The sequence below is a fragment of the Phoca vitulina genome, unplaced genomic scaffold (genome assembly GCF_004348235.1).
Source record: "Phoca vitulina isolate PV1807 unplaced genomic scaffold, GSC_HSeal_1.0 scaffold7, whole genome shotgun sequence".
NCBI lineage: Eukaryota > Metazoa > Chordata > Mammalia > Carnivora > Phocidae > Phoca > Phoca vitulina.
In genome coordinates, this window is record NW_022589710.1 from 69,570,137 (window position 1) to 69,589,530 (window position 19,394).

A 19,394-nucleotide genomic window follows, 5' to 3' on the forward strand; every position below is an offset into this window, starting at 1 on the left:
TTTGTGAGAGGAAGGTAAGACATGTCCTCTGCCTTCATGACTTTCTGTCCCTATTGCTCTACTCAACTGCACACCTCCTCCCTTTTGAAGATGTACCCCAAGCATTGTCAGTCATCCATATCTGATTATTTATAAAAGGTAAAAGTAACGTTATTAAAATTTTCTCCCATTTGGACTGGAATCTCCCTGTACATGGTCTACTTGTGCTATATTAAAGGTGGCTGCTTCTCTTTGTTTAAAAATTGTTCGTATCTGATGAAATTCCTTAGTTGTTAATTCCTTGCTTGTTAATTTTGAAAGCATTCCTTTCCTTGCTTAATTTTGAAAGCATTAGCTTTTTAAAAACTGGTGTGAAATTCATGTGACATAAATAACCATTTTGAAGCAGACTATTTGGTGGCATTTGGTACATTCACGGTGTTGTGCAACCACCACCTCTCTCAAGTTCTGAAACTTGATTTCATTACCCCAGAAAAACATCCTATATCCTTTAAATAATCACTCTCCTCTCCCCCATATCCTGGCAACTGCTAATCTGCTTTCTCTCCTAATGGATTTGCCTACTGTGGGTACTGCATGTAAATGGCCTCATTCCATACACAGCCTTTTGTGACTGACTGCTTTCCCACAGAACCTATTCTCAAGGTTCATCCAAGTTGTAGCATGTATCAGCACTTCCTGCTTTTTTAAGTGTCAGTTTATTGCTCTGTTCATCCCTTGATGGACATTTAGATTGTTTCTACCTTTTGGTTATTATTAATAACATTGCTATAAACGTTTATGTGTAAGTTTCTATTTAGACTTGTGTTTTCATTTCTGTTGGATACATACCTAGGAATGAAATTGCTGGCTCCTATGGTAATTCAATAATTAACTTTTTTTGAGGTGCTGCCAAACTCCCAACTTCCCCACACTGACTGTACCATTTCCCATTCCTTCCATATATGAGAGTCCCTATTTCTCCACATCCTTACCAGCACTTGTTATTTTCTGTTTTTTATTATAGCTGTTCTAGGGGTGCCTGGGTGGCTCAGTTGTTAAGCGTCTGCCTTTGGCTCAGGTCATGATCCCAGGGTCCTGGGATCAAGCCCCGCATCGGGCTCCCTGCTCCTTGGGAAGCCTGCTTCTCCCTCTCCCAATCCTCCTGCTTGTGTTCCCTCTCTCGCTGTGTCTCTCTCTGTCAAATAAATAAAATCTTAAAAAAAAAATCTATTATTATAGCTGTTCTAATGGGCAAAAAGTGGTGCCTTGTTGTGCCTTTGATTTGCATTTCTTTAATGACCAGTGGTGTTGAGCATCTTTTCATGTGCTCATTGGCCTTCTTTGGAGATATGCCTGTTCAAGTCTTTTGCCCATTTTTAAACCAGACTGTTTGTCATTTTGTAGTTGAGTTGTAAGAGTTTTCTATGTATGTTAAAACTTTACCAAATATATGATGTGAAGATATTTTCTCCTATTCTGTAGGTTCTCTTTTTACATTCTTGGTAATATCCTTTGATGCACAAAAGTTTCTAATTTTGATAAAGTCCAGTTTATCAGTTTTTTTCCTTTTGTTATTCCTGCTTTGGTGTCATATCTCTGAATCTGTATAATGCAAGGTTGTGCAGACTTACCCGTGTCTTTACTAATAGTTTTATAGTTTTAACACTTACGTTTAGATCTTTATTTTTCATTTTTATTATTTTCATGCTTATTATTACTTAATTTGTATATTTACCTTATATTTCTAATCCTTGCTTTTTGATTTTTGTTTTAAAAACAGTAGCTATCAAGGCACCTGGGTGGCTCAGATGGTTAAGCGTCTGCCTTCGGCTCAGGTCATGATCCCGGGGTCCTGGGATCAAGTCCCATATCGGGCTCCTGGCTCAGCGGGGAGTCTGCTTCTCCCTCCCCCTCTGCCTCTCCCCCTGATCATGCTCTCTCTCTCTATCTCTGTGTCTCAAATGAATAAATAAAATCTTAAAAAAAAAACAACAACATAAAAACAGTGGCTATCTTCCTACTCTGTTCTAAGTGTGTTATTAATTTATGGATTATTAGAGCCAACTTTTTAGAGTCACTCTACCATAACCAGCTTTCATTCTTTCTGCCAGGAGACAGGACAGAGACTGTTGCCTCCACCCCCATTTGTGATCTTTTTAGCCAGTACTACTGATAGCTTACTGTTGGTTTATTCAAAGACTAAATTACTCATGTGTATTTAGATGAGCTTCTTTTTCCTCTTTGTACTGTCCTTATTACTGAATGGTAAAAAGATAAAAAATGCCTCCTCCTTTGTTTTTAATAGAGTAATACAGCATCTGGTGGAATGACACGGCGAAATACTTACGTTTGCAGTGAAAGAACTACAGCTGATAGACATTCAGTAATTCAGAATGGGAAAGAAAACAGGTATGAAATTTTACCTGTTTGCAAGAAAATTTGTTTTTCCCAAAAGAAATGGAAGCATGTTGTTTACTTCTCAGTTTTTATAATCAGAATTCAGATAATAATGGTAAGTATTCTTTCACGGTAAGTTAAATACAATGCAAATTTTTAGCGAGATACTAGAATTCCAAATTCCTCTCATTGTCCAGAGCTTATCAGGCTGTGTGTGTCATGGTTGAAAGGGTTGAGTTAAATCAGGGAGCTTTCCTACAGGAGACACATCTTAAGCTGTGTTGTAATTGTAGAATAGCAAATAGGGGAGTGGACATTATTTTGTGTACATTAACAAGTTGAACAAAGGGTAAAGTGGGGAGGGATAACGACCCAGGGCACAGGGAGCCAGGCCTCTGGAGGACAGTGTGAGGCAGGGTGAGTGAGACTTCAGTAACAGGCCAGCAGTTTACCAAAGGGGCCAAGTGGATAAGTTGAGTGGGAAAAGTGGGGTAAAGTAGGGCCAAAGACCATCGTTTAGGGGGAGAGAAAAAAGAGAAGAAAGAGGTTGGGATTGGTGGAGTAGTTAAATATATTCTGTGTGGAACAAATTTCTCAGGCAAGCATGGATTTTTCTTCTTTCTTTTGGTAAGAGTAGCATATAAATTAAATTCAGAGGGGTGAGGTAAAGCCACAATGAGCAAGTAAAGTTCTGGAGTAGAAATCCATTAAGTAAATTCCCACCATCTTTCATTGTCCCCGGCTGCCTAACTTGAACATTGTCTGGTCTCGTCACAGTCCCATGTCTGGCATCAAAACGGTTTCTTTCTTTTTTGCTGACATTTACTTTCTGAAGATGCATTGTATGGTTTCTGTTCCCTTTAGATCTCATTAGTCAAATGTTTGATCACTAACTCTTATGACAGCCTAAGCAAAAATTCTTCTTTCCTCTTTCATCCTCAAAACCAGACTGTTTATCATTTCCCTCTTCCATAGACTACTTAACTTTGAATTGACATGAAACTAAAAGCTTATTGTGTGAGATTATGTTGGTTATTCAGTGCATTTTTAAAAATATTTACACTCCAGTATTCTCTTTTCTGATTCCTATGTGTGTACTTGTTTTAACATTGTCTTTTTCCTTGTGATTAAAAACTATCGATAGCTTGAGTATGATATGGCAGCTGTGCTAGATAGCTTACAAATAATGATTGATTTTTTAATAGTAGTCTATTCTCTGGTAAAGTTTCTTACATTACATTCTCAAATCTATCATTTCTTCTAATTCAGAATTATTTAATAGAATAATAGAATAATAATAAATAATTATTTAATAGAATAGAATTATTTAATTATATCAATAGAAGACAATTAGAGTTTCTAATGTAAATGTTGTTTCATGACTCTTCTTCCTTTTGGAAATTCTTTTTAGTTGCTGAACTACTTTACCAGATTCTTTTTGACCTTTAGGAGATACAGTTCTCTGAGGTAAAAGGCTGTTAAGACCAGGATCTGCTCTCTGCTCCCCAGCTTGTGTTTGTGTGGTGCACATGCTCTTCTGACTCTCCCTTCCTGCAGTATTCGATTCACTCTTTGGAAACAGTTTGAAGAATTCTCTAATCTCTTTGGAATCATTACCTGTCTGTGTCTTCCCTGTCAGAGCTGACCCCTCCTTATCCCAGCCTAGGCCTCGTTGCTACAGTAGCTTCGATCATTTAAATGCTTTGCTTTTGAAAGTATTGTTTTTATCTTTAGCCACGTAGAGCCTCAGTGTCAAACCACTCAAGACATGGCCCAAAATTTGTATAATATCTGGATTTTCTTTTTCTTTCTATCATACAAATGCATTGAAAAACTGTGGGAAATTATTGGAGGCTTGAATGGCAAACTAGTCATATTTTTTACTTTCAGTTAGGGCAATAAATGTGACCACTTTCTCGCCCTTAAAGTCGATGCTGAGTTGTAAATTGGATGCACTGCACCTTCTCTGTGCACAGATGACTTCTCAGGCAGGTGGTTACTTTCTCCTCTCCCCATGTAGATCTCTGACTCCTTGACTAAAATACTGGTGAGCTACAGGATGCCTGGATCCCTGTTAACTTCTGGAAGAAGGACGTTCATTTTCATTTTTAACCATGAATATGTGGGACTTTTTTCTTACATGCGCATATGTTTATACAAAATTCTAACACGAGCGTGATCATGGCTAGTAAAGGCTGTGCAAGTTTGAACCGAAGGCTGTACACATCCTAGACAAGCTCTTCTCCAGCTGTCTTCCAAATCCTGCCATGAGCATGGGGTGATGTTTTAAATTCTCCCCACTGGCAATGTCGTCGTTTCATTTTAAAATTAATTTTATGGATTAATTCTTACCAGGGCAGTCTTTCTGTTTTATCAGGCCTACTGTATGAAAATAAAGAAATCATTGTTGTTTAAAGGACAGAAGTTACAGGATTTGGCAAACTCTTGCTTTGGCTTGAGCACACGTGAACTGTTTTCTAAGTCAGACCATTGTTTTGACATCGGGCATGCCGAAATCCATCTTACTTTTGCTACATCTCCTGATGTAATTATTCTACCTTCTTCTGATGGCAGACTCTGACCGTGGCCCATTTCCAACAATGACGAATAGTATAAACTAGGCGTGAGAAAGTGTAACCACATCTTCAGTTGTATGGTTCTGTCACAGTTGTGTAGGTTCTTACAGTGAGTCTTAAACACTTAGCACAGAGGCTGACACATAGTGCTCAACACATACTAGCTTATGAAAGTATTGTGATAAATCATTCAGCTGGGAATGTCAAGAATTTTCTTAGTTTACACTGATTTCTCGACTTAATTATTTGGTAGCCTACACACATAACGTGGACTCTGTGTCCTGCTCTTTCATATGCTTTTAGATACCTATAGAAGACTGTTGGAAAATGTATTCAGTTGAGGGCCCCCAAAGATGTAGTGTGATACGATTATAATAAAGCACAACAGAATCTTTTCAAAAAAGTTTTAGGTATTTGATATTCTAGGTAAGATTTTTAAATTGTGGGGCGCCTGGGTGGCTTAGTCGTTAAGCATCTGCCCTCAGCTCAGGTCATGATCCCAGGGTGCTGGGATCGAGCCCCGCATCGGGCTCCCTGCTCAGCGGGAAGCCTGCTTCTCCCTCTCCTTCTACTGCTCCCCCTGCTTGTGCTCTCTCGCTCTCTGTCAAATAAATAAAATCTTTAAAAAAAAAAAAAAAGATTTTAAAGTTGTAAAGTGTTTCTATTATTTTATCCATGTATCCATTTGTCCTACATTAAGGCACAGGGATTGAGCAGAGAAAGTTCACACATGTATCTTTTAGGTTAAATTTTTAATTCTGCCTTTACCCAATCACTGAGTATGGATTGAGTCAGCAACCAAAACATACCATATCAGAATGTTCTGATAGGGCATAAATGTCATATCAAACAAATTCAAAATATCTATCCTTTAGTAACTGTAAGTAGTAGATTAGAGTTTCCAAAAATGATAATCAGACATAAATACAAAGCAGTTAGATTAACAGGAACCTCAAACAACTTGAATTGTAAGAAACAGTTACTATTTCTGTAGGTTAAGGTTTGAAAATGGTTTTCCCTTGGACCCAGAAATACTAAAAATGTAATGCAGCTACTGTTTTGCTGATGTAGATGATTATGGGCTAATCTATTAAATATAGCCACCATTTTTAGTACTTTTCTGGTGGTAAAATTTTGTCCAGTTTTCACAGCAACCAACTTGATGACCTTTTAGAATACTGTGTCAAAAAAATTTAAAAATTGTAATTACAATGAAAATATCAATTTACACTTCCCTTTTTGGAAAGGTTTATAACTTTAAGGAGGGTCACTTTTTTGCTGCAAAGTGTCTGTCCAGTCTTGCCATGCTTATGTGCCTTGTAGATCTTGCCTACACGGTCCAGCCATTGAGCGGTATGCCTTGGGGAGGGAGGTGGGGGGAATAGATAGGCATCTTCTTGCTCTGTATGCTGACTAAAAGCCCTTTACTTCTTCAGGGTCTTTGGGATCATTCATATTCTCCAGGGAAGAAGCCAGACAACCCCTGTCTTCCTTTATTCCCCTGCTTTTAATGCACCCATTGATCCTAGCTCCTAATTTGAGCAAGAGAATGTCAGCAACTAGGCAGAGGCATCAAGCGGGTTGACCCTTGACCTGTCCTGAACAGATAATAGAGCACAAAAGACAGTCGTTATTTATCTGTAACTTGTTAAAAAATAAAGTTATATATATATATATATATATATATATATATATATATATATATATATGTATGTATGTCTGTATGAGAAACAAGCAAGCATTTCTCAGATAGTTGACTCTGTTTCTCCCCCTCCCGCCCCCACTTCTCACTACTACACTTGACTAGTCTTTAAAAAGAGTTGAATCAGTTAGGACTGTGTGTTACAGGTGACAGGAACCCAGTCCAAACAAACTTAAATTAAAAAGGGCATCGGGACACCTGGGTGGGTGGCTCAGTCGGTTCAGCGGCTGCCTTCGGCCCAGGTCATGATCCCAGGGTCCTGGGATCGAGTCCCACATCGGGCTCCTTGCTCAGTAGGGAGCCTGCTTCTCTCTCTCTCTCTCCCTCTGCTTGTGCTCTCTCTGTCAAATAAATAAAATCTTAATTAATAAATAAATAAATAATAAAAAGGGCATCTTTGGGGCGCCTGAGTGGCTCAGTCAGTTGAGCGCCAATTGACTCTTTCTTGATTTCGGATCAGGTTGTGATCTCGGGGTTGTGAGATTGAGCCCCCCATCAGGCTCTGCGCTCAGTGGGGAGTCTGCTTGGGATTCTCTCTCTCCTTCTCCCTCTGCCCCCCCACCCCGCCGCGCATGCGCTCGCGCACTGTCTCTCAAATAAGTAAATCTTTTTTTAAAAAATGTATCTTTGAGTTCCTATAACCAAAAAAGTGCAGGGAAAGTCGGTCTATCTCCTAATTTCGCTTCCTCTGTAGTGGTTCCCTAGTTGGGCTCAGCAGCATTAGACTTGGCATCTTCCCACACTCAGCTCCTCAGACAGAAGCCCTGGGGCTGTCTCTGGGTCCATGCTGGTGTGGTTCTAGCCATGTGCCCATCTTGTCACTGGCCGGAGTGGCTGCGAAAGTCTGGGATGGAGTCAGTGACATCCAGAGCCTAGGAACTTGTTTCCCTCATAGCAGAATTCAAGTGTCATTGCCCCAGGTAAAAGAGTGGGTGCCAAGTGGCAAAAACACAAAACTGAATCTATTTTTATCTTCATAAGGCATTTGTTTCCAATTCTTCTGTGACTACATTAGAGCCATTCTCCCAAGTCAGAGGACAAAATTCTCAAACAATGCAGGGACAAACAGATCTTGAGCAATTTATTACAGACACATCTCCCCCACCCCACCAATCAGGATTGTCAGAGCTCCAGTGACTCATTTCATTAACTTACCTTTTCAGTTAGGAGAGCATTTATTGGGCACCATGCTTTAGGACACTCACGCGGGGAAGGGTCACTGTGAATCCGTATGGTGTGCAGTAGCAGGTGAACGTAGTACAAAAGGGGATGATAAGCTGCTGATGGGGAAGGACATCAGGGAAAACTTCATGGAGAGGGTGACCTCTGGGTTAAATTTTGATGAAAATAGAAGATGCTTGCTCTCCAGGCACAGAGAATAGTTCCTGTGAAAGTTATTTGACCCGATGTATGACCAGGGGTTTACACATCATAGAAGCTCCCAAAAGTCAAGTTCCAAAAGGTAACAGTAGAAGGTAGAGCCTGGAGATGCAGCCGGGGCTGGGCTGTGGGTGCCTGAGGGAATGAGTGGGATGCCAGGGTGAGGGATCTGAACTCAGTCCTGAAGACACAGTGTACTTTTGAAAGGCTATAAGCAGATGAGTGACCAGTGAAGACGGTGCTAAGGTATAGGCCAGTGTGGGAGAGAGGGAAGACCCTCTGTGGGGAGACCCTGGGGTAGAGGTGGGGAGGGTGTGCGGACGAGTGTGCACGGTCACAGTTGTGAATCCCTGGCTCGCTTCAAAGGAGAGAAGCTGCCTCTCTGGAACTCCAGGGGCAGGATGACTGAGCTGGAATGAAGGAACAACGTGGCCATGGTGAGGCTCCTGTCACTCTCTATGCCAGGTGAAGCTGCAGGCGTCCAGCCACGTCTGTCGCTCTGTTTCTTTGTCTACAAGTAGTTAAATTACTCTTACTAGTTTTCCTGCCTTGAAAAAAGGGGCTCTGTTGACCCCTTAGGAATTTTGACTTGTTTATAAAGAAGTGAATGTCCTTTGCATAGGAAGATTCTCATCTATCTTTAAACAGCATAGGACACTTGGATAAATAGCACCTAGTTACTATACCTGTCGTTTTACTAGTCCATTTAAAATATGTCTGTGTGCTTGGGGAACAGGTCGAAAGCACGGTGTGCTCATGTTATAGATTCACTCGACCACTTCAATTTGAACGGAGACATCTCTTTCGGGAAAGGCTTTATTTTGTACACAGCTTAGAAGACATTGCCCCCTCACATAAATATTCAAACAAGTAAGATGTCATTTTTCTTCTTTAAAGCTAATAAATCTTTTACTGTTTGGAAAAAAAAATAGCTACAGGTTAGTAATTGCTGCAGAATCCCTAAAACAAGGTTAAGAGATTTTTGTTCTAAGGCAAAAATGAGATGGTTTGGGGAGGAAGGTGTGTGCTTTAAATAGCAGGTCGCTCTTTTTGTCACTGCGCCATCATATTGTTGTTTCTGCCTCTGCCTGAACCCAAACCCCCTCCCAGCCTGACAGAACTGTTCGCTTACGCAGCTAGCCCTGCCTCAGTTTGTGCCACATCTTCCACCTGTCGGCTGAGACATCAGAAGTCGATGTCCATGTCAGCCTCTGGGCACCCCACGATGATGGTACCTCCAGTAGACAGTGAAGGAGATAACAGCAAGGCTGTGTAAGACAACTGCACATTCCTCGTGAGACTCCTGTGTGCCCGCCGCTGCTCCATGCTGTGCTGTGGATTTTATAGTCCACGGGTCGTTACTCTTGTGCACAAAATACCCTTCCTGTGTGTGGTTTTAGTTCAGCGCATCCTGTGTCATGGTGTCCTTGGTCGTCTGTGTGTCTTCATGCCTTTGCATACTCCAAAGGGTGTAAGAAGTACCCCCTCCTCTCCATGGTGCTCTTAGCATGTGGAATCTGAAAGTAAATATGCCTTTTGTGTTTGTGTGCTTCTAAAACTTTTTAGTTGCCTATTCTTCAGTTTCACCCGCATAGCCCATATTTCTTTTATATTGCCAAGGTTCTCTGCATGTAAGCAACTTTGAGGAGGAAGCAAAGGGAAAAAGCTTGAGTTAGCCATTCCTTTGTCCTAGAATTTCCCTGCATTAATCTTGTCCTTGAAAATATGTATGTCCTATTCCCTTAAACCCCATGAGGCTGTGTTTCATTATATACTGTTTATTTGATACCCTCCTATTTAGCTTGCCTTTTGGTCCTGCGCCCTATAAAATACCCCCTTGGGTCTAGAGATTTATTATAAGTGATTTTCTCTACCGTATATAAGAGGTATATTGGGATTGTAGATTTTTGTGTGCCATGTTTGCCACAAAGCTGGGCTTTTGTGAACAAAGATGCGAGACTGTTCTGTTCTGCTCTTCTAGCACTATTCCTGATCAGAGGACTCCAGTCGCTTCAACACACAGCGTCAGCAGTGCAGCCACCCCAGACCGACTCCGCTTCCCGCGGGGCACGGCCAGTCGCAGCACTTTCCACGGCCAGCCCCGAGAGCGGCGGACCGCCACGTATAACGGCCCGCCCGCCTCACCCAGCCTGTCCCACGAAGCCACACCGTTGTCACAGACACGAAGCCGAGGCTCCACTAATCTTTTTAGTAAATTAACTTCAAAACTCACAAGGAGGTAAGTGCTGGGTGGTGCCTTTTGTTTGGAGCAAATACAAGAGCAAAAAGAGAAATGTCTTCTCTGTTTTGTGAAGCAACTGCCCAGATACTTTTCACTTTGTCTTTAACTCTTTTTTTTTTTTGGTGAGAGAGATCACGAGCAACGGGAGGAATAGAGGGAGAAGTAGACTCCCCACTGAGCAGGGAGCCTGATGCGGGACTCGATCCCAGGACCCTGGGATCATGACCTGAGCTGAAGGCAGACGCTCAGCTGACTGAGCCACCCAGGCACCCTTCGCTTTGTCTTTAGCTCGTGTTTTTCTGGTTTATATATAGAACTTTATACTTTAAAACCTTTTAGAATAGGAATTACAGAGCTCAGAATCTTCACAGCACCAAAAATCCTCTAGCACTTGGGAGGCTGTTGTTTTCTTTAATTGCTGTTCCTTTTGATCACACTTCTGTCCACGTGGCATGTTTACTGCAGTTTAGCAAAACCCCACCTCCAGTGTAAGCTGGCACTCCAGAAGCAGTCCCTGTAGAAGACAGCGTGTGATGTGACCAACCCTGGATATGGAGGGGAGAGACATTTCTTCTCTCATTTCCTGTCATTGTCATTGAAGAACACTAAGTTTTTTAGGGTCTAAATCTTAAAACTGTTTTCTCAATTGGTCTCAGTAAGTTATAGTAAGAACAAGGTAACTTGCTTAAACTGCGTAGTTTGGCATGTAAAAGTCCTGATTTCTTCTCAGCAAGAAACTTGTATCTGGTTGTGTATAAAATCCTTTTTCCCTTGAGGTACTTTGAACTTTATTTCCATAACCTAATCTGGAGGCTGCAAAGGCTTAGAATCTTTGATTGCTATAAGAGGAAGAAGAAAAAGTGTCCCCATGCACCATAAGCACACAGGCAGAGTCACCATTATCTAGGACCACACTCAGGAGACCTGAGCGCCCTTGTACTCTCAGGACTCCCAGAAGAGTTTCTTCTTGAAGAAATTGAGTCTCACGGGGTGCCTGGGTGGCTCAGTCGTTACGCGTCTGCCTTCGGCTCAGGTCATGACCCCAGGGTCCTGGGATCGAGCCCCGCATCGGGCTCCCTGCTCAGCGGGGAGTCTGCTCCCCCCTCTCCTTGTGCCCCTCCCCCAGCTTGTACTCTCTCTCGCTCACTCTCTCTCAAGTAAATAAGTAAAATCTTTAATAAAAATAAATAAATAAACTGAGCCTCACTGTGGATTAGTATGTCCAGGGCATCCTGCAGCTTTGTGTGTTGCAGACACACTTGTTCGTCATCTGTATTTTACTCAGAACAGCAGAGTCTGAAATGGCTGGCACCCCCCTCCTCTGTTTCTCCATACTCCCTGTGGCTCACTAGCTGGCTGCTGTGTTTCCTGCTATCTTTGGTATTTAACCTGTAAGCCAAATACCACTTTTCAGTCTCCTTAATTCCTCCAGTAATGTTATGTTCTTTTAGATGAATCACCTGAATTTAGCCAAGTCACATTCAACTGTCTTTCTCCAGGTAATCTATTTGTTGTCAGGACACTGACTACCAGTTAGGGAGGACTTCTGCTATCCGTTATCATTAACAGGACGTCAGAGGGGGGCCAGAAGTTATAGTCCAGCCTCTTACCCCACCCCTTTGCTGAAACCCCCTGTTCTAAACTGGGCAGAAGAGTAGAATGATCTAAAGGACTTTGCCAGGTTTGGGGCACCCACTCGGGACCAGTAAGAGAAGCAGGGAGCTTAATCCAAGAAGAGTCTGGTGACCCCCAGAATAATTCCTTCCTTCCTTTCAGGGTCATCCTATGGCCTGTCCCAGGCCTCCCTGCTCCCTGGTTCCTTCCTTATGGACTAAACTGAAATAGAATCTGCCTCTGAAACTCGGGTGGTAGGGGACAGAGCCAGGTATGATCCAGCAGGCTGTTAGCTCCCTGGCCTTGCTTAATATTGACTGGTGTTAAGCCCGGGGAGAGCCCTGAGCACAGCGGGGATGCACACCAGTCAGGTCTGTCTGAGCTCTAGTTGCAGGACAGGCAGCTGTTTGTCTTTATACTTTGGTCTATAATGGGCTCTTTAAATAAAACCTTACATATCAGGAATATCCTTGACTTTATTTTTTGCCTTTGTGCTCTTTTTCTGGTCATCTTAATGCTATTATTGTTACAGGTAACATCAGCTACCATTTATTGATTGCTTACCATGTACTAAGATGAATAGATCTCTATAGATTTATAGAGATATATTTGTTTTACGTTTATAAAGATGCACATGTGTACACACGCATTCTCACACATTCATTTAATCTCCACAGTCTGCCAATGTAGTAGGTATTATCCCAATGTTGTAGGACAACCTGGGAGATGAGGTTCAGAGAGTTTAAGGCACATATTCAAGATTCTACAGCCAAAAGTTGCTGAGCCAGGTCTGGGCCTCAGAGGCCCTGAGTCCGCAGCATGTGCTGCCCTACAGGGCTGTCAGGAACAGTGTGGGCCCTTGTCCCTCATTTTCTAACGTAGTTTATTTCATGTCTTTGAATTAAAATTGGATACTGAGTTTTCTTGGTTTAATTTTTTAAAAAAATCTTGGGGTTCATCTTATTTTACATTTCCAGGCAGTTTCCACTCCTAAAGATTTGCAGAAATATAGTCTTCTCTTTGTTGAATTTGCAAACTGAGGTCTGTAGCCTCCCCTGGTTGCTATACTTTAGAAGTACACTGATATAACTGTTATATCAGCATAGGCTGCTTATCCCGCCCTAACAATAATTGTGAGGATCAGAGCCCTGGTACCTGAGAGAGGCTCAGGTGTTCTTATGTAGATGCTGCATCGCAGACCTGCTGAGGTTTGATGGGAAGAGAGCTGGCACCACCAGGAGGCCTGCACTCTGCTCTTGGCTCTGACTCTGCCCTGGATACGTGTGGCTTCAGAGAGCTGTGTGCTCTGAGGCCGTCTATGTGGTCAGAAGGAGGCCTGCGTAGGTGCTCCGAGTTGCTCATGCCCTGTAGACACGATGTACATGCCTGTGTGCCTCAGGTTGGTCCACGGGGCCCCGGGCGCAGACTCAGTCCTGCCGCTGCTCCTCTCTATACCTCAGGGATTCGTGGCAGGAAAAGTGAAGAAAAGCAGTTCTATGGTACTTGACCAATAACCCTGACTTTTCTCAGGTAGAAAATTTGAAATGAAAATACATTTTAAAGATCTTTTAATCAGTTTTCAACTAAAATAATCTTTTGTATAATCCTGCCTTAGGTTTACGTAGTGCTTAATTATTTACAAAATATTGTTACATGCATGATCTTGTCTACTGCGTGTAACACCCTGCATTACCACTTCTGATCTGATTATGAAGTGGTTGGCTGTTATTCACAGTAGTTAGATATTTTTTAATTGCTTGTATCTGAAGCAATGCCAAATTATCCATGTTAGAAGAACAAGTCCAAGACATTCATTACTTCGTTCACTCAGACTGAATTCTGTGTTCAGTCACAGAACTGGGAAGTTTCAGAAATAGTTTGGTGAGCCCAGCCTGCACTTGCCCAGGAATGCTGACCCACATGATCATACAAGCCCGACTCACAGTTTGGAATTTCTTTTGTCAGATTCTGTTCAGAACAACCTGAGCATCTCCTTAATTTTTAACGAGCAGAGTCCCTTCTAAATACAGCTCTTCCAGTTTATTCCATAAAACATAATTGAAACCCCATTGTTATCTTATCATTTAATTTCAGTTCATTTTGCCATCTAAAACTCTGAAAAGTCTGCTTCATTTTAAACCCCAATCACTTAGTTTTTTCTTAAAAAGTGATTTATGTCCTATACTGTAGTAGACATTCTGTGAATGTTTCAATCATTTTTCTGAGATAAGTAAGGGTTCTCTTAATGTTTGAACATTTTAAAATGAAATTTTTAATGTTATATAAGAAGGTGAGGTTTTTGTTCATAAGACATTCTGAAGAGGATCAAGAGGTGTTACCCTCTTACTCTAGTATACTGCACATGACTTCCATCACTTCTTTAACACAGGATGTTGGATTTTATCATCTTAAAGTATATCCATCTAAGAAACCTTTAAATAAATTTAATTACAGCTAATGTCAATATTTACTGCTGAATTTATCTTACAAGTAAGATTTTTTTTTATATTTCTAGAAAATTAAAAGATCACATACTCAATTACCTGTAATTTTATTTTTTCAACAAATGTTGTGTTTCATTGTTCATTGGACAGAAAGAGGAGCCCTGTTTTGTTTGTTGTTTTTCTTTCTCTCTATAATTGACTAGATTTTCTATTTAATTTGTGCAAGTCATTTTTGTTAATTTTTTTTTTTTTTTGGCTTAATTTCTTTTAGAAACATGTCATTCAGGTTTATCAAAAGGTAGGACTTATATATACACATTATTTTTTTTCGATCCTTACCCCAAAATGGCTCCTGCAATTAACATCAGGTTTGGCTTTCTAGCCTTGTTTTTGTTTTGTTTTGTTTTCTTAAAAACTAAACTTTCTGCTGAGAACTAAATACTTATTTCTTTGTAAGGAAACCTTGAAAAGAAATAGATTAACTCTGTCAGGCATTTGTAAAGGGATTGTGGCACCCATGTAACAATAGGCCTGTGCATGCTCTGTGCATTTTCTTTCTTTGGTAGAATTATTTAGCATCCAAATAATTCTGTCTTCATACTAATAACACTTAGCATGCTTCTGTTTGAAGAATGAGATGTTCAGTAATATTAATGTACAGTTACTGATTGGCCTCAAGCCCGCAGAAGGTAAGTGGTGACTGTTGCCATCTTTTAGCAAAAGGCTTTAAAATGACTGGGAAATTAGCTAATATTTTTACATGGGAAACAAGCACAAAATTCAAACCTACAGCCTCATTTGGTTTGAGGTTTTCAGAAATAAAGATGTGGGCAACTGATAGTGGAAATGTTTTAATATTTTCAGAGAGTTGAAGAGTAAATAGTATTCTGTCTAAAAGCTGCTTTCCACCAACCACTGAAGGAAGTAGGTCTCATTACTTTTACTGAAAGCACTGTGGTAAATATTATATATTCCTACCAGATGAGTACTTTTTGATGATGATGAGTCAGGAGAACAAAAACGTTGCTCACGATCTTGGAATGCACACAGAATGAGGCAGAAAATCTGCCATTTGGGCCACCTGTGGGGGTCTATGTGTTGATGAGGTCAGTGGGTCACTGAAAGACTGTGTGAACGTAAGCTCTGTTAAAACTGTGGGAGGAGCGCTTTCCTCATATAGGAAATTCCCCTCCATGATTGTTTTTTAATCTTCCCAGTTGTCAAATTTTCCCTTGCACAGGAAATTTTGCAGTTGGAAGTAGGATTTAACTGCTAGAATTCATTTCCTTTTAGTTAAAACCCATTACACTTTGGGGGAAGGATTAAAAAATCAGAATATCTCCAATTCCAGAGCCGGGCAGGAATACCTGTTGTGTATGTGAAGCGGGTGCAGGGCCAGCCTCCCAGCCCGCCTGCGAGCACACATGGAGAAGGATGGCCGTGGGCTGAGTCACCCCCATGACAGGATGAGTTTAACAAGCACAGCTGGTGACCCGAAGTGCTTTGGGTTTGCTCATTTTATGACATCTGTGTTTGTTTATGGGTGGTTGTGTACTGGTCTGTAAGATTTCTTTTCTCTTTCCCGCTTCTCTGCTTCTGCATTCTGTTCGTTGAGGCTTCCAACTGAATATGAGAGGAACGGGAGATATGAGGGCTCAAGGTGAGGGAAATTATTTTTACTTAAAATATTTTATAGGTATTTACCTTGTGTGTGTGGCAGAAACGATGCTCTTTTCTGAATATCCTGCATCATATCCCTGCTCTCAATGTAGGATTGCTTGGTGAGGTCAGCATTTTGTGGTTGGTGAAGCAGGAGTGTGTGGCTGCTGCCCCCTCCCAGTGGCCACTTGAGGGCGCCAGAGCGCCATGGCCACCAGCCCGTGGAAGCCTTCTGTCTCCCAGCCTGATTGGGCTTTCCACTGGTGTTTGGGTGTTAAAATACGTGGCCCTCCTGCCTGGTCGCTGACAGCCTGAAATGAGATCTGGGAGTCAGTAGGAGCACTGTTGACGTGTCCATAACTCCTGCATGATTCTGGTCTCAAAGAATGAAAGCAGAATATTGAGTAGAATTTTCATATTTTAAATTAGATGTGTCTTTAAGAATGATTATGTAGTCGAGCGATTTGCTTTTACATTTTGTAGATCATTTTGTATTTCATTACACAGATTTGGGTGTTGGGGGAGTTGACCAGATAGGCCTCCATAGTTGTAGTTCTTGTCCACTTACGCCCTTTCAGTACCAGTTACCAGCTTGCTGTCTCAGGTCCCCGTTAACCCATTTGCTCTCCTGCTGGTCTTTCTAAAGCACAGCTCTGATCATGTGACTTTTCTGAATGAAAACTTGCAGTGGCCCCATTGCCTGACCTGCCCTGGGTGGCCTCAACAGCCCCGGCCTCCCCTGACCCCACCCCTGCCCCAGTTGAGGTGTCACTCCCACCCCAGGCCTGCCCATGCCGGCCTTGAGCAGGCTCCATATGTCCTGAGTTTGCCTACCGCAAGTACTCAGCAGCTGTTGTGGGGGTGATGCTGTGCCCCCAGTTCCAGTCCATCTGAACACTTGATTATACCCTCAACACATTCTGTGCTTTCCATACGTCCCTGCCTTTGCTTATGATATTCCCTCTGCTCAGCACACGAACTCTCTTCCCCCACCCCTGTTGTATTGGAATCCCATGGTTCTCGGTAGCTCTTCTCAGATGCCACCCCCTCCTGGAAGCCATTTCCTCATTTCCCTGCACTCCTTCCGTTAGAGGGCCCCACCTGTCGTTCCTCCCACCCTCTAGTGGACCCTTTATACCTTTCCTGTTCTGCTGTTGGCCTTGAGTTGCAGTCTTCCCTCCCCCAACCCCAACTTAGCTTGAGAGCTTTTGCTCATTTTTGTAACCTATTTAGTGACTAATACAGCATTTCATACATAGGAAGCTTCCGACCAATTTGAGGAGATGTGAACAAAATTGAATATTCTACCAGCAGGTTGGCAGCTGTCTGCATAGTAAACCTGTGGCCCACCCTCGGGTCTGATAAATTTGCCATAGGATGAAGTGTTTTTAACATGCATGTACTGGGTGTTTTTAATACAAAAGAGTGTCAGTCATTCACCATCCTCATTGAAGCATCTGATGTATACATGAGAGTGTAAATAAGTTTGTGGCAATGATGATTAAATGCCATGAACAGCAAGATATGGTAGATTCCTAGTTGTGGACTTCCCAAGAGAACTGTGCCCAGGACCCCACTGGGACGTCACCTCATAGACATTGGGACCACCCCTTCCACTCTGTGGATCGATACACCTTGCATTCAAACTGGTTGTTGGAGTGCTCAACAACAAATAAGCCTTAACATTTCATTTTTCTGCTTCAGTAATAGGATAATGTCACCTAAGAGTTATTTTTAACTGTGGAATTAACAGTTTAACAAAATGGCAGGAAAAATATCGAGGTGGGTGGAGGGAATGGAGAGAAGGGCCCACGCCCCCACCCAGCTGTATACTCGGGCCACCTGAAGGAAGGTGATTTTGAACTATGTGGAGACACTGGTTATCCTGAGGAACCACTGTGGTGAAGGTTATGAGGAGCTGACCTGAGAGGAGAAGTGGTGGACCAGGGGCAGCCATGCTGGTCAGAGCCAGAGGCTGGCCTGCTGACCCCGCCTCCCTCAGCTGGGCTTTTGGGGGTCTCCCCCGGCTCCTTGGCACCTGCATTCAGCCTAGAGGGGAAAGCTGGGCTCTTCTTGGAGAAGTGCTCAGCTCTCTACTTCACCTGATCTTCAAGGATTTTGTTTAACAAATTATTTTCTTAATGTTATTAAGGATAGATGGCTGGTGAAGATTTTTCAGCCAGGTAGACCTTTGCCTGTGTGGGTTATGGTTTGGGGGGGAGGTGAGTAATAGAGGAATGCTTCTCAGTAAAGGAACAGGTCACCACATGGGAGCCTATGCAAGAGAAGTGTGGAGGTCAGTTACTCTGTTACAGCGAAGATGTTGATTATGAACTAGCTGAACTAGAAAAGGTTGGTTTTTCTGTGCAATTAAAAATAAACCTGCCACTGTGCATTTCAGTCGCAACGTATCTGCCGAGCAAAAGGATGAAAACAAAGAAGCAAAACCTCGCTCCCTCCGCTTTACCTGGAGCATGAAAACCACTAGTTCCATGGATCCCAATGACATGATGCGGGAAATCCGCAAAGTGCTGGATGCCAATAACTGCGACTATGAGCAGAGAGAGCGCTTCTTACTCTTCTGTGTCCACGGTGATGGGCACGCAGAGAACCTCGTGCAGTGGGAGATGGAGGTGTGCAAGCTGCCAAGACTGTCTCTGAATGGGGTCCGGTTTAAGCGGATATCAGGGACATCCATAGCTTTCAAAAATATTGCTTCCAAAATTGCCAATGAGCTAAAGCTGTAACCCAGTAATTACGGTGTAAATTAAGTAGCAATTTAAAGTGTTTTCCTGAACACTGATGGAAATGTATAGAATAATATTTAGGTAATAACGTCTGCATCTTCTAAATCATGATATTAAAATATAAGGACGAGAGCACGCCTGGGAGCGGAAGCTGGCCTTTTTTCTACGAATGCACTACATTAAAGATGTGTGACACGCGTGCCCTCTGTCTTATTTCCATTGCCCTGAAAGCGTGTGACATCATCGCCACGGGCCTCCTGTCTGTGTGGTGTGAGCGTGGACTGTGCGTGTGAAGTAGTGCATACGGAAGCATCTCCTTACACTGGCAGCCAGAGTTGTTACGAGTACCTCTGTGGGAGATCATTTGGTGCTAAAACATTAAAATTGCCAAGGAGGAAAATGTTGAATTACTACTAAGAATTAACTTTAAGACTAGTTGATAATTAATACAGGTTTACAGTTCATGCCTGTGGTTTTGTGTTTGTTGTTTTGTGTTTTTTTAGTGCAAAAGGTTTAAATTTATAGTTGTGAACATTGCTTGTGTTTTTCTAAGTAGATTCACAAGATAATTAAAAATTCACTTTTTCTCAGTAAAATCTTGCATTGTCTCCTACTACTGTATTTAAGACTCAGATTAAGGCAGTGACTAAA

At 42.1% G+C, this 19,394-nt stretch overlaps 1 protein-coding gene across 8 annotated transcripts in view; it reads left to right on the forward strand.

The window, feature by feature from the left end:
* Window positions 1–18,942, forward strand: part of MARK3 (microtubule affinity regulating kinase 3) — a 116,418-nt gene extending 97,476 nt beyond the window's left edge. For 4 of the 8 annotated variants that reach the window (XM_032405981.1, XM_032405983.1, XM_032405985.1 and 1 more), the window contains 6 exons: window positions 2,288–2,391; window positions 9,148–9,309; window positions 10,019–10,276; window positions 14,609–14,635; window positions 15,953–15,997; window positions 18,398–18,942. In XM_032405981.1, coding sequence (XP_032261872.1) covers window positions 2,288–2,391; window positions 9,148–9,309; window positions 10,019–10,276; window positions 14,609–14,635; window positions 15,953–15,997; window positions 18,398–18,743 — 942 coding nt within the window. In that variant the 3' untranslated portion in view covers window positions 18,744–18,942. The remainder of the gene's footprint in view (window positions 1–2,287; window positions 2,392–9,147; window positions 9,310–10,018; window positions 10,277–14,608; window positions 14,636–15,952; window positions 15,998–18,397) is intronic. The other 4 variants (XM_032405986.1, XM_032405988.1, XM_032405982.1 and 1 more) reach the window with 3 other exon arrangements.
* Window positions 18,943–19,394: the final 452 nt, after the last annotated feature.